General features: G+C 34.4%; 1 protein-coding gene across 2 annotated transcripts in view; it reads left to right on the top strand.

Annotated features, from left to right (window-relative positions):
• LOC123547190 (uncharacterized) overlaps positions 1-16,247 on the top strand; it is a 46,970-nt gene that overhangs the window by 20,903 nt on the left and 9,820 nt on the right. The window contains exon 2 of one of the 2 annotated variants that reach the window (XM_045334098.2): positions 10,169-10,619. The exons of the other annotated variant lie outside the window; for it this stretch is intronic. Coding sequence (XP_045190033.2) covers positions 10,174-10,619 — 446 coding nt within the window. The 5' untranslated portion in view covers positions 10,169-10,173. The remainder of the gene's footprint in view (positions 1-10,168; positions 10,620-16,247) is intronic. 2 annotated transcript variants of the gene reach the window in all.

Here is a 16,247-nt window from a genome sequence, read left to right as displayed (position 1 = left end):
CCTGATCTTTAAACTATTGACACCAAAATCAATAGGGATCATCTATTGACCAAGGTGTATGTCTTTTGAAGTTTAAAGGTAACAGGATTATATATTTTCATGTTTGCTCTTCTTATAACGGGAAACCTTTTCCAAACATATCGTTATCATATCCTGTGTTACATTATTATAAAACTAATAAAGCCTGTACTTGGCAATGACTAGTCTTTAAACAGTTTCTTTAGACAGTTTCTCGGAGCGACTACTGGCATGCCTCTGTAATTGTAAGTTGTAATTTCAATGTTCAAACTGGTGCTTGTTATTTTCGCTGTGAAGTCTAATGCCATCTGCAAACAGAAAAAGACATTCCATCATTTGGGCCAATGTCAATACATGTCTTGTCTATTTAATGACCATCGATATTGAAAATATGCACGATTTTCAATATCAATACTCAGTACACGAAACTGCAATACACAGTTCAAATGTATCTTTGAAAACTCAATACACAGTAAACCATCGACACTCATTTATGACCGATTTCTCCGCCTTTTGAACATTCATGTTATTATTTCTCATTGATGTGTTAAATATCTAAAATGGCATTCGTGGTTCAGCATTGGAATGGGTGACTCGTACCTGCGACAGCGGAGCTGTTGTGTGAGAGTGAATCAAACATTGTCATCTCAACGTGAGCTGGAATGTAGTGTTCCACAAGGAAGTTGTTTGGGCCCCCGGTTCTATCTGACCTATGTCTGACCTTTTTGACATTGTGCCACCATTTAACTCCGTCTTTAGATTTACGTATGATCACATGGCCAATACGCGTTTCAGACCAATAGCAATCGCAGAAGAGGCTGCAATTCACGAGCTCAAAGATTGTGCTATTGTTATCGGAGATTGGATGAACAAAAATAAACTAAAAATGGATGCATCTAAAACAGAGTTTAACATGTTTGGCAGTCGCCCACAACTGAATAAGTGTAGCACCAGAGAAATTAATATATAAGGTGATAAAATTGAATTACAGAATTGTATCAGATATTTAGGAGCTTTTATCGATGACACTATAACTTTCAAGGAGAATGTGAAAAGAAAGTGCCAAACTGCAATGTTGAATTTTAAGATCAAAAGTATTCCGGATATATTTAACTAAAGAAGCCACAGAGGGTTTAGTTCTGTCATTAGGGATTTCCCACTTAGAATATTGCAACGTTGTTCTCTATGGAATCACTCAGAACGAATTAGGTAAATTACAACTTATCCAGAATATACATGTGTGCTAAACTTGTTCTTGGTCGCAGTTGGTACGAAAGTTCAAAACAGGCATTGTATAATCTGCACTGGTTACCCATCAAGGAAAGAATTAACTTAAAGATTCTTACTTATATGTACAATTGTTCTGTTGGAAATGCCTCTCAATACCTGATTGATCTGTTGGTTAGTAAAATCCTAAAACGCACACTGCGATCTTCAGAGTCATTAGCAAGTTGCTATGTTTTTCCTCACAACAAGAGAAAGACCATCAGTGACAGAAGTTTCAGCATCGTCGGACCTACGCTCTGGAATGAACTGCCTTTGAACTTATGACAAAGTGCATCAGTGAACATATTCGAGAAACATTAGAAAACGTATTTCTTCAGAGATTACTTTACACTATCTTTAAATTGTAGTTATATTAGAGCAATGACATTGACATGAATTCATAACGTTCTTTTTCTTTGGTCGATAAATTTGATTAGAAATCTGTCACTGGAATAAGGATAATGAGTTTCTGTAAATAATGTACTATAATATTATGTTGTGTATTTTACCTTTGACGACTGACTATTTGAGGCTTGCATGTGTTTTAATGTAATAAGTGTTTGCTTTATTATCATTTAACTGTTTATTATTGTACAACTCCGCTGAATATGATTTTATATGAAGAAGTAGGCGTTTAAGTAAAAAAAAAAAACAAGTTTCAAGTTACATTTAAAAAGCTGAAATTTTGCACATTTTTCTTTCTATGTAACTATATAAACCTATGATTCAAATTTGTGCAAATAATTGATGATATCGGGAGAAATGTGTTCACGCCTGATAAATTGTCATTTTATCTTAAATTTTAGCAGTCATTTTACGCTTGAGAGAACATATGCACAGTATCTGGTTGCACTTTTCTTCTATAGTAGTAAAATATTATCGTAAATAAGGGTTTTACTTACATTACTGACGAAAAATAAACACGTTTTAGGAAAAAAAATTATCACTTAGGCCAGCATTTTTTAATTTTCTGGTTTACGGGAGCGCCGGCTCTATTTTTTGACAAAACAAAGTACTTTTATTTTCATTTTTCCCGCCGACCATTCAAAATTGCTACTGCCAAAATAAAAGTTGAACTGTATGGTAGAGGTTTGTTTGATCAAGATCACCAGACACATGAAAAAGGCGGCCTGCATGAATGTAAATTGTGTGAAATTAAATAGGAAAAATATAGAAGTTAACAGACAATAATCTTTGGAAAAATTGGTAGAGATAGCAAGTATTGTAATGAAATTGGGTCTGAGTAGAAATTACAGCAGCTAAAGCTCAATATTAGGAATAATAAGGACTATCTCTGTAGGATAGTCTCCGTTATTTGGGCTACAACTTATCCGCCACCCTGTACCTGTGACGTCACTTGTAATCCTATACGTCACTTTCTTTCTCGCGGTCTCGCGCAGATTGAGAGCCGCAAAAGTACAAGGGAAAATAAAAAAAAATGGAATTGGAAATGGTTTTTTTTTTTTTTTTTTTTTGGACAGATTACATGTTTATTTTATTAGATCTACATCTACAATTTGAACTGATAAAGGTCTACATCGTACCAGTTAGACATCCAGTTAGACATTTATGCAACGGAGGCAACGTTTATAAAAAAGGCGAAAGAGCTTGACTTGTGTATCCCTGGAGAGAAGCGGCCTTAGACATATTTATGCAGCGGAGGCAACGTTTAGAAAAAAGGGCGAAAGAGCTTGACTTGTGTATCCCTGCAGAGCAGCGGCCTTTGAGAATGGTGGAAATGATGGCACGGACAACACTGGAAGAAACGTACTTACGTAGGGCAAATCAGCACATGATGGAAAAGCCGATGGGGTCCAAGTGTGGCAAAGGCAATGGGAAGAGTGATGTTGGTCAAAATATTGGTTCTGATAAAGGTGATCTCGATTTTTTTATGTTCTGCAGGGGCGGCGAAATCTGATTTTGTCTTGCTTGTCCGTTTTTGTCAATTGCTATTTTGTACTTGTCCGTACTGCAGTACAATAGTTATATAGAATCTAGTTAATTCTGGTCAAAATTCACTTTTCCGTACAAGCTTTGGGACAACCTGGGCAATATGGACAATTGAATTTGCCGCCCCTGGAGTTCTTATTACATACTTATTTAGGTTTGAAATCTCAGAGGCTGTAAATCTATTAAGATTGTGGTAGGAATTGGATCTAAATAGACTTAGCTAATTTATTAGATCTGGTGCCAGTTCGAGAGTCAGGTTGTCTGGCAAGCTCATGTTTAGACCAAAATTAAAGTCACAAAAATAAGGTCTACAGAAACATGGAACAATGCCTTTATAGATCTAGTTTAGCATGTCATCAATGAAATATAAAGGAGGTTATTAGTTATTACATATAGATGTATATAAACACAGAGCTAATATGGTCCGGTGCAAAGCGTATAAGAATCTTGAAGCAGGTTTGGTTGGTAAGAATATGTCGATTAACGTCGTTATAGAATTTCATTTATTTTTTGTTAAGACTGACTACGTAACGAACTTTGCAAGTGGCTCATGTACATGAACATACCACAACAGCTGCGCACAATGCTTGTGTTTAAAACAATTAAAACTTAAAAGTAATGTTTTTACTTCAGTTTCAGACAGTGTTACTGTATACTTCAAACTTAGCTGTCCGTATACACATGTATGTTTGTCTTGTAAAGGAAATATATCTAGTCCCAAAGATTTAAACGGTCTAATCAATAAAACAGAATTAAGCAGTTGGTTATTTACCCTAATAAGACGGATAAAACATTTTACTGGATGGTTTCAGTTTTGGCTTTAAATTGAACTACATGTATATAATTAGTGTTCCAGGAACACTTACGAAGCAAAACACAAGGGAAAAGTAGCCGACAGGGTCTCTAGGCTTGGCAATTCAGTTCTTTTTTCCAAAACGAGACATCAAATATGCATTTAAAGCTGCTTCCCGCCTTTTTCGGGAATCTTTACTTGCTAGGCTCTCAAGTGGGTAAAATATTATTTTGTTTAGTGTCTGGCAATGGGCCTAAGTATTTATTGTGCTATGTTGAGCTCTTTGGGTTACTTCAGTCATTTTTGTGTTAAAGCACGGTTACCCTTCATGAATTACAATTTTGGTTAGGTTCACTTTCATAATTAGTGTCATGAGGTCTAGTAGGACTTTTATCAGACGGTTGTTTGACGCAATGATGGGGTTATTACAAATATTCTACCATGGTCGGTTGTTCATTGAAAGGAAGGCATACTTGCATATTTTGGTCCAATTTTCATGAAATGTTAAAATGGGTAGAACATATTCAGAGCAAATATAGTTATCTATAATATTTTATGCTAACCGATGGAATACTGGATTCTGTCAGTGAGATATAATCCGTATCACTCACTGTTTATGTGCCGGTCTACTTGTACATTGTGTATGAATTTTAAGTTATTTGCTTAAAACAGGATGAAAATTGTAGTCGCACTTTGTTCTTTACAGTATATTTCTCGATTCAAATTATTTACACTTAACATTTACACTTTCATAACATTTATAAAACAGGAAATATATTAGTAAGATGGAACTTAATGTCGTGTGCGTCTTTCTAACGTCACAACACGTCTGAGTGACGTAATGGTCGTTTACGCGCGTTTGTTTCCCGTGTGAATATGGAATATATCTCACCTCGAATATGGTTATACAGTTAAACTGATATAATATTTTTCATACGGAAATTGCTGATGGTGCTGAATTCGGGGCGGCTTGTTACTTCAACTGGAAGTGGTGTTCCTTTCAGTGGCCTTGTACTTTGGTCACAACCCCGATAATGAAAGACATGACTGTTCTGCAAATGGTGCCAGTGTAACTGTGTTGTTGGCAAACTGTCTTTGGGGTATATTTCGGCCAACAGAAATGTAATTTTGTAGATGATAGATGTAATAGGGCATTCGTTGAGGACTTAAAATAAAGTCTGAGGTCGTAAGGCCATTGCTCATTTATTTTAATAACAAACCAGTATTAGGAACTAGTTCTCTGCGTTTAAAAAAAAAAAAAAAAAAAAAACCGTAACAACTGCTGCGGGACTAGGTTTGACCGAAGAAGTTATTAAAATGAAGTGGCCGTTAAGGTGGAAATCTGTAGCTTTTAAAAGTTACGTTCAAAGTCCCGTTCTTCTGTCAAAGTTCATAAGTTAATACTGTCTGTGTGTATGAAATATTTGTTTCTGATTCGTTAAGATTCGAATAACTCGTTAATGGTTAGTAACTTTGGTTTAGTGACAATAATTTGGTTAAAGTGGAAATATGAGCATTTTTTCAAGTAAAAATCAGCTGAAATAGATGTGTGTAAAAAGGAGACAATTATAGCTTTTAACCCAGTAAACCAAACTCGTCCTGTTACCAGTACGAAATAATAACTTTCCAAATATGACTTTTCTTATTTTGACTGGGGCAGTCTTTTTTTGAAAAGTCAAACTGCACGCAGTAGTTGCTTCCCTTCAACTATAGAAATCTCTACCTTTAGGTAAGGGAAATCACTGCGTAGAAGATTGCAGAAAAGAACTATAATTTCATTTGTCCGATAACCTTATTTCTAAAGCATCAACTTCAATTACTTATGCGGCATTATCGTTAATTTAACAAATTTAAATGTACAGCAACCGAAAATTGCTTTTATAAAACATTCTCCAAAAACACAGTATGTGCAGTAAGATGCGCATAATGCCACTTTAATAGTACATCTACTCATAATGTACTAGCATTATATGACAGCACCAACAGTAAAATGGGCGGTTTGTTCATTCATAATACGTAATGGATTCTTTCCTGCGTGCAAACAGCCTGAAGGTCCGAATTTTGGGTTGAAAGGCAGAGAAACCTGGTACTCGTGACGCAATTATCACTTTCATTTCATTTCAGTCTGATATTTACATCTAAAACGTCTGAAAACAGGCGTCATCAATAATAATTAAATCATGAGAATATAAATCATAAGCTTATCAGTACAAAAAAAAAAAAAATATATATTTTGTTTGTTTTTGGTATTACTTTTATCTCGTGAACAGAAACGTTATGTTGAAATATTCTGCTTTAAAAACTGTAAAAAAAAACAATTATTAAATACATTTACATGCATAAACGTAGCACAGGTGTTCAGAAGGCGTAATCGATTTGTTCGTCTAACTTTATTCCGGGTGTTCATGAAGGAACCAGCACAAGAAAATATAATATGAATTGATATCTCTAAAGATCTGTTTTGTTTTCAATTTTCGCCATTTAACTTTAAATCGTGGTAAATATACAAACAGTACTGCGTTAATACACTAAGAATTAGCCTAAGACGCTCTTCCGATTATCTGCTATCCATTACCAGTACCTGACTATGATAGTGATGTAATAAAGCTGTGACGAATGTGACCAATGACGAAAAACGAATCGATAATGTAAATCGGTGGGTGACTTTCTTCAGACATTACATATCGTAGATCTATATTTCACAAGACAAGCACAGTAATAAATTTGCTATTCCGAAATATTTTCATTTCGCCATTGAATCCTCATTATGCTTGTAATCATGTCTGAAAGACTGAAATAACAAAATTTTGCCGATTTTATATAGTGGCTGATGGTGATTCTATGAAAGGTAACTCTGTGCAGAGTTTGGGACTCTGTCTGCAATGGAATACGCGTGTTAACTGCAAGCGCATAAATTCATGTTCTTTAATCGGGGGAATATTACGTTTTACACTCTTATATCGATCTCAATACGAAGTTCCAAAGCGAGTTTAATGCAGATATGGTTCATTTGTCGTCCACGGGCAATGATTTATTTTGAGCAAATTGATCAGCATTGAAAAACTGTATAAGCAGGGAACACCACTGCTAGACACACAATTTAAGGCTGGGCACGGCATTTTTTTTTTCTCAGTAGGGAGATTCGCCTTAGCCAATCTGAAATTGGCGGTGGCCTCCTACTTAAGCTTGGGGACTTCTCCCCAGCCTTCAGTAGGAGGCCTGTGGCGGCCGGCGAATCGTTTTAAACCGATGCCGGTGATAATGCCCCTGTTTCCCAGGGCCTTATCGCATAAAGCATCAGTGTGATTTGTATGAACTCGTTTGGAGTTTGCCAAAATTTGTGACGAATGACATTTGTTGACTATTTGCTGTACACTATTGGTGGATTTTATAATACATTTGTGTTTGTTTATGGGATGTGTTAAATGACATTTGCTTACTATTTGCTGAACTATATTAGTGATTTTATATATATTTGTTATGCTTAAGGGATGCCCAAACGGGATTTTGAAGTATTGCCCGGTATCCCGATTTAAAAGATTAATTGGAGCCGTGCCCATTATAAGCCATTCGTTAAAACATTAATTTGATGAACAAGACATTCATAGATACATCAAAAAGCTCGCATTGTTTTTTTTTATAGTTTGTGTATATTGAATTTGAAAGTAAAATTGATGAAATTTACATTTTGTTTTGTCATTGTAGTCCCAAATAATAAGGACTATCTCTGTAGGATAGTCTCCGTTATTTGGGCTACAACTTATCCGCCACCCTGTACCTGTGACGTCACTTGTAATCCTATACGTCACTTTCTTTCTCGCGGTCTCGCGCAGATTGAGAGCCGCAAAAGTACAAGGGAAAATAAAAAAAACCCGCCCGCCCTCCTCGGGCTTCATTATAAAAATGAATTACTATCAGACCTTATGATGTAACATTGATCTATTTCAGTTGTTATTCACAATCAGCTTATTAATGCTAATGTTATGTTGTTGCTGCCCAAGGTTTAATGTGTTTCAGGTGCACCAGTATTTATGGTCCAGACGACAGTCCTTATGCTACGGTGTTTATGGTCCAGACGACAGTCCCTATGCTACGGCGTTTATGGTCCAGACGACAGTCCTTATGGTACGGCTCCTCTTGGTAACATATCCCAGTGCTGACGGAAATTCTTATGCTGGTTTTAGCGTGGTACAATTATTTCTAGGAAAGCGGCCGGCGAATCGTTTTAAACCGATGCCGGTGATAATGCCCCTGTTTCCCAGGGCCTTATCGCATAAAGCATCAGTGTGATTTGTATGAACTCGTTTGGAGTTTGCCAAAATTTGTGACGAATGACATTTGTTGACTATTTGCTGTACACTATTGGTGGATTTTATAATACATTTGTGTTTGTTTATGGGATGTGTTAAATGACATTTGCTTACTATTTGCTGAACTATATTAGTGATTTTATATATATTTGTTATGCTTAAGGGATGCCCAAACGGGATTTTGAAGTATTGCCCGGTATCCCGATTTAAAAGATTAATTGGAGCCGTGCCCATTATAAGCCATTCGTTAAAACATTAATTTGATGAACAAGACATTCATAGATACATCAAAAAGCTCGCATTGTTTTTTTTTATAGTTTGTGTATATTGAATTTGAAAGTAAAATTGATGAAATTTACATTTTGTTTTGTGATTGTAGTCCCAAATAATCACGTAAAACGACGAAAAATGACCTTCCCTATCATTATCAACAGATGTTGAAAAATTTGGGTATCACATGTACGAGATTTATTGTCTGTATATTTTAATTGGACAACGATCAAATTCATGTGTGACTGTCAGAAAAATAACACAAATGATAAAAAGGAAAGAAACCAAAGAACTGGCAGAATGGAAGAGCGAAAGTGAGTATCAACTTGCAAACACATTTTTTTTTTTACTTTGAAGTCTTAAGGGTCAGAGAAGAAAAAATAACTAATACCATAATTTTTAGTAGGTCTGTTCAAAACATAGTGCAATTTCAATGTATAATGACACATGTCCCCTGCAAATTTGTGCTTGACAATGATACATGTGATAAAAAAAAATCAATTTAGACTTCAAGACAAAATAATTGGGGCTGTTAATATCAAACGATATAAAAAGATAATTATTAAACATGACACCCCCAGCAATATTCTCATGTCCACTTGAAGTATACCAACAAAATCTGTAAGAAGACCCTTTGAAAGTATGTATGGGACAAACATTCAGACACTATATGCCACATGTTCCTTTGACACTGAGGAACATTAATTATGCAGTAATAAATGTGTTGTTTTTTTCGGACTCATTACTTACTAAGTCCCATCTCAGTGAAGAGTCTTCTCTCCGAAACTGTTGTTTGAACATCAGCTGATAAGGTTGTTATTTTGTACACAGTTTAGCTGAACCAAAATTCAAATTGTTTCGGCTTGGCGTACAATATAGGTGGCACTGACAGTCAGCAAAATATAAAACAATATTCAAGCCACTGAAACTTAAAAAAAGATACAATAATATTGATATTGTTGGTTAAATTACTGCATATTATGAATCAGATTCCAAAAGCCAGTGTGCATAATATTTATCTATTCGTAATTTTTGCTTTCTAGTATGACAATGCTTATCGTTTAAGACTTTGCATCTCAAGCCAATTGCATGTATGCAGGATGCCGACCTAAAGTAGTGATTGCATATCCCTATTTTAATAGCAGTTTTTTTTTCATGTTTATATGATAAACATTATGCAATGTTCTTATGATATGCCAACTGTGGTATCTGTATAGTTTATTATTAAAAATGTTTCCACAAGTCTATTTTACTACAAAATAGATACATACAAAAACACTAGATAATACATATCCTTGGTGATTTTGAAAATGTCATAATGCATACAAGCTACACAGAAAGAAAACAACAGTATACTGAGATGATGAGATATATACCAGTTCAGAATAGTTCATTTGTGAGTGTTTGTGCAATTTAAGCTTGTAAGCCTTTGTTTTCTATAGTGTCAAAAACATTTAAAAAATTGTATCATTTTGGACGTTTTATCTTTATTTATTTGGTCGACTGCTCAAATTTGGGATTTTTATTTTTATTTGTATAGTCAATACCTTATATTTTTCAGTTCTCATGACCGAGATGAGGGTAAAAATAAAACATGTTCTTCGCTTTTTCGCTCTGGGAATTATTGTTTACTTTGTCTGGATTGTGAAATATTTGATAGAAGAATTTGGATTACGTACGCATACACATACCGGTATAACGTGTCCTAAAGAAAGAATTAACTTGAAAATACCAGGTTATATTCACCAGGTATTCTTTTCAATAACATCAAAAAACTTAGAATCACACCATGTAAAGAGAATTAACTCTTGGAAAAAAAACAACATAAATTACACGCACGTGTTATGGAACGAATCCGCCGTCTTAGACCTTATCAAAACTAATCATCCCAATCTGCTACGGGTTTACCACTCTTACAGTCACTGGATACAGAGAACAGACATGGCCAGATACGTGATATTATATAACTACGGTGGATGGTATATTGATTTGGATATAGCATGCAAACAAAGGTAAAATGCGTAATTTAAAAATGTGATTTTTTCTCATATAATCAATGGTTCGAAATTGTACATTGTATCAGCATATTGGATACAAACTATGTTCTGTATTGGACGATGAAACTTTTTTGATACGAATTCCCTTGTAAACGATTAAAGGATTAAAGATATATATAAATATATATAAGAATTTAGGCAGTTATACACATTCGTATTAAGTTATTTTAGCATTATTAATTAAACCCTGATTTTTTAAAACATCCTCATTTAATCTAGTAAATCAGATAGATGTATATAAGATATTTCTGCACGTTTGGGTCGAAATTTTTTCTACAATCTAGATTTTGATTAAAGCCTGCTTTTTGGAAACTTCAGAATATACTAAGAAAATTCAGCAAATAAAAAAGGTATGGTCGTGTACTTCATTTTTTGTTAGACTGATTTGAAAAATTGGGACCTCACACAGTTTTTCATAATGGGAGTCTATGGGAAAGTCACAACTTTCATAACATTTTTGCGAATTGAAATTTTTCCACTGTGTAATGAAACTTCTCAAAGTCGTAAGTAAACATATGGCCTACAATATAGTGAAATAAAATGTACAGGTCCGTGCGCTTATGTTTCTTTCTTTTTTTTTTTTTAGATATTTGACCATAATTAAAGCACACCGACCATTTCAAGCTAATTCTAAGACATTACTGTGAATTATTTACTACCCATTAAGAAAATCTTTCCCGTTTGACGCTTCGCCCGCATTTCACTTTGAACAACTTCAAACAAAAAACCGATAGTTTAATATTGTCGCAATATATACGTCACAGTCACCAGCTGTCGTTTACTCTAACATCGACAAGCGTGTAGGCCAATCAAAAATTAGTTGTGTGCTTTAATTTATGTGTTGGTTTCTAATTGAAGATAAATGTTCAACATTTTTATTTACACGAAAATATAAGGTCAACATAAAACCGTATGTGCGTATACACAGACTATATAAACTGTATAAACTCAATTTTGCTAGTATACTTCTGTTGGTACATTTAATCATCATGGAACAATACGGTTGAATGAAACCGACTTGATTTTAAACTGCATGTATTCATTTATAAACATTCCGAATGTTACTATCTTTTTCTTTTTGGTACTTTGTTTCTTGTTTTTTGTTAAATTTGGTTTGAATTTAAACACGAAGATATCATGAATTAGCGCGGGTTTACTACACAAAGCGATAACATGCAGGTTCGCCAAATTCTGGCATAGTATTTGCAGAAATATGAGGAGATGGTCTTAATGTCATTTATTCTGTAAAAAAAAAAACCTGATTGAAATTGTTTTTGTAGGACATTGTTTTGTACATCGATTTATAATTCGATGACAGCTCATGAACATTACTCAGTTTTTCGTGTTGTTTTTGTTCTGTTTGGCACATTTATTTTATCTACTAGAAACATTGATGATAGTAAATACTCGTAAAGCAGGGGGTGGAGAGAGCCTTTTCGCTGGTCAGAGCCTCGGATTCTCCCTACCTCCCCCCTCTTATATAAAAATATCATAAAAAATAGAAAAGAGTTAGGGTTGGGGCAGCCGGCTCACAGCATACGATTAACCTGTCTTTCTGGGTAGTTTTTTAGATGAAATTAAAACAATAATAATAATAATAATAATAATAATAATAATGCGTAAAGATTAAGATAACATGACAAGTATTGTCATATTACATATGAATTGTCCATTCTGAATTCTGTCTTACTGCATATGTTCATATATAGTCCGGTATATTTTATGTTTCTTTCGGCATATTGATTGCTTAAGTACATACTTGGAAAGAATTATGGTATTTCTGTCTATGTAAATTTTGAAGGCGTTCTATTGATGCATTGTGTTATTGGGATATTAATTTGTTATATGAAGGGTAGTTAGCCACCATCTTTGAAACCAGTTTAAGTTGTTCGTTTGGTATTAGTTATATAGTAAAGAAAAGAAAGGTAATTTATTTTCGGACGAACGAAGTGAGGCCGAAAATAAGGCGTGTATGCGTATATAAACTTGATTTTATTAGTAACCATACATTACTTGCATTGATCTGATTTTATCAATTTAGAATTGTTTTATTGTCGTGATTTAAATGGCGCTTACAAATTGTAATCTTTATTCGGGGTACAGTAAAGAAAGTCTTCTTTATTAAAATTTTTGGCTTGTTGGTGTTTGAAGTGATTCACAAGTAAACGACTGTAAACTGGCAAACGGGAAACGTCTTCTTAATGGGTAGTAATGGTTCAGATCGTATGTTTTAATATCATATTTTAACTTAAGAAAGATTGTACAGTGCCATTGTAATAAATTTACTCACATGTTGCCATTAATTCATGAAATGATTTTCATATCCGTATGCCGAATCCAGGCTTTATTCTACGTTTTCCGGATAAATGACGTTACGTCATCACTTCCGGTTTATCAAACGCGCAGAACTACCTTAAGTAAGTGTGACTACTTTTACAGATACCTTGATGCCTCAATTCAACCAGCTCTAACAGGAATTTACCGTATTTATTTTCCTTAATGATGCTGCGAGTCAGTTAATTTTGAGCTGTGATAGAAACTGCTTTTCATGTCATTTTCTTGCAATCTGCAGGTAACGAGATACAAAATTTAACATTTATCAAGTTAATGCAAACGACCAAGCACATATTATACACCCGAGTGCCTCGTTTTATTTTTATCCGAAAATCTTGTTCGATTTTCCATGTATAATCCTTTTTCTAGCATGTGAATCGCAATTGCCGTTGCACAAATAATCCAAACCATACACACATTTACGTCCGCTAAGTAACAGCTGGTTATTACATGTATCGGTTTATAATATTTTGCGCGATATGTGAAATCTGTTGCAAATGTACACTTTTATGTAAAACAAAATGGCGCCATTTAAAATCTCTCGTATTAACTTTGTTTTTGTGGGCAGCGAAGTATGCGCACGGATTTACCATACCACAAATTCACGGACGATATGTCTTATCAGAAACCGAACCACAAGTAGTTTCATATTCTCCATAACTTTTTACGTAAATCAAGTCTGTTTAACTTTAAGAAACGCTTCTGAGATTCAGTTTTATCAAAAAATACATTTCTTTAGTACATATTTGTCGTAATCTATATTTCATAACAAAAACAAAGCGTATGAAAATGAGCACGCTTGCTTTGATCACATGACCAAAACCAGCCTTGATGACGTGACCAAAAATAAACCTAATAAAGGCTTAATAGTACTTCAACACCATCAGCGTAGATCTATAATCGGTATTAAAACCAAGGTGCGTGTTTTGTTAACATTTTAAATTAAAACTCTGTTCCTGCTAGAAATGTTAATAGAAACTTTTATAACTTGTTTTTGTCACATGATCAGAAAACATTTTGTAACGTAACCAATTTTTTTTTCTCGTGACCAAAATAAACTCACTAGTTTTGTGGAAAATCAATTTGTTTAGGGATTGAAGAAATAGTGTTCGGTTGGAATAGTTATTCGACAACTTAGAGAGGTCGCCGTCTAACTATCACGGGAATATAGTGACACCGATGTTAATGCGCGATGTCACCGGCGAAGTTTGTAGCATAGAAATGGGTTTATGAAAACATATATTGCATTAAATCAATAGTAGAGGTATTATTTTATTTATTTTTCATAGGCAATAATACGATCCTTTCATAATATTATTTACGTAAATAATTGTCATTTGCAAGACTTAGGAAAATAATTGCGGCCGTAGAGGAGGGTTTGAAAAAAATCGCACCCGTTTCCCGAAAATACGATCATACGCATTACAATTTAATGTAAGTTTACGTTCTAGCTGGTAAGTGTTACTGACACATCATTAAAGGGTATAATCAATTCGAAAGAAACAGTTCACCTTTTAATCGCCGGTAGATTCGCGGTGTTTTCGTTCCCAAATATTCACGTACCGGCGTACGATTTCTTCCCGAATAATTATGCAAAAGCGGGCTTCGGAAGACTTAAATGAAATCATTTAAGACCATTTAAATTAAGTTTGAAAATTTCCATTTTTCAATATTTGCATTTTTAACAAAACATTGTTGTACTATGAGGCATATTACATCAATCTACAGCTGAGAACATGACTGAATGCAACCTGAAGATCATAATGTATGCTGATATTGGAGACACTAGCAGTTGTTTTGATTGTTTTGAAAACTGAGCTTAACACTTTAATTTCATTGTAAATATTCTTTTATGGTTGCTTTTAGTTTAAGAACTATTCAGATCAGAACTGTCTTTTATCTGATATGTAATTTATATATAATATATTCATAGCCTGCTTTTACCAAGATGAGATCTCATTTGAAAAACAATCACCTGTCAAGGTCACAGGGGCATGAACATGGAAACCCGTTTCTGATAAATTACTTGAGAACCGCTTGACGCAGAATTTTGAAACTTCATAGAATGATTGGACATGAAGAGTAGATGACCCAAATTGATTTTTTAATGATCAGAACATGGAAAACAGTTTCCGACCAATAACTTTAGAATCATTTGACCCAGACCCTTCAAACTTCATACGATGATAGGATACGATTACAGAGTAGATGACCCTTACCAGTATTCTTTGAAACATACTAATCAAGGTCACAGAGGCTGAACATGGAAAACCTTTTCTGATAAATTACTTGAAAACCACTTGACCAGAATTTTGAAACTCATAGGATGATTGGATATGCAAAGTAGATGACCCCTATCGATTTTGTGGTCAGTCACTCGATCAAATGTCAAGGTCACAGTGGCCTGAAAATGGAAAACGGCTTACTTGAGAACCACTTGACCAAGAATGTTGAAACCTCAAAGGGTGATTGGACATGCCAAGTAGATGATTCCCTATTACAGCCAGCCATTAGTGTCTCTTTGACCTTTCTCCTATCCCCTATTGATTTCTTGCCTATTTCGACTATGCATTGGGAGAGACATGGGCTTTTCTACAAAAGCATTTTCTAGTTTGAAATTAATTGCGTATTATAACTCAAGAACGCTAGTGAGCCTAGGATCACAAATGTTGATCGGGAGGTTTGTCATGACCAGCAGATGGCCCCTTTTGATTTTGAGATCAGTAGGTCAAAGAACAATAGAACTTTTTTTACCGTAAATGACCCATAATTATTGATTTGAGGTCAGTACGTTAAATGTCCAATGCACAGCGACCAAATAATTTCTGTTCCTTGTGCAGTTACTGAATGCATGAAGGGGTCATTTTGTGTTCTACGAGCTCTTGTTATAACGAGAATCTCCAAACATCACATAATTATCAATTAGGACATGGCCTTCGCTCACATTAACTGTTATTCCTTGTTCCAGTAAAAGCAGTGTTTTTCCATTGATTTGTTTTAAAAAAGGAAAATGCTTATAATTCATAAAAGATTTTGAGCGAGAATAACCAAATCCCACAAAATTATCAATAAGCACATGAGCTTTGCTCATATATTATTTCATCCCGTTTGACCGAGTATAAGCAGAGTTCCACCCATATATAATAAATAAAAAATATAATTTCTTCAACCATACTCAAGTTTTTGATATTACCTATATGTAATAAAACTAAAATAGGATGCGAATATTAATACTTCACAAATAGTTTA

This window comes from Mercenaria mercenaria, chromosome 9 (assembly GCF_021730395.1).
Source record: "Mercenaria mercenaria strain notata chromosome 9, MADL_Memer_1, whole genome shotgun sequence".
In the NCBI taxonomy this organism is placed as follows: Eukaryota; Metazoa; Mollusca; class Bivalvia; order Venerida; family Veneridae; genus Mercenaria; species Mercenaria mercenaria.
Note: the sequence above shows the minus strand (reverse complement) of the source record. Positions and strands in the feature narration are given on the sequence as shown.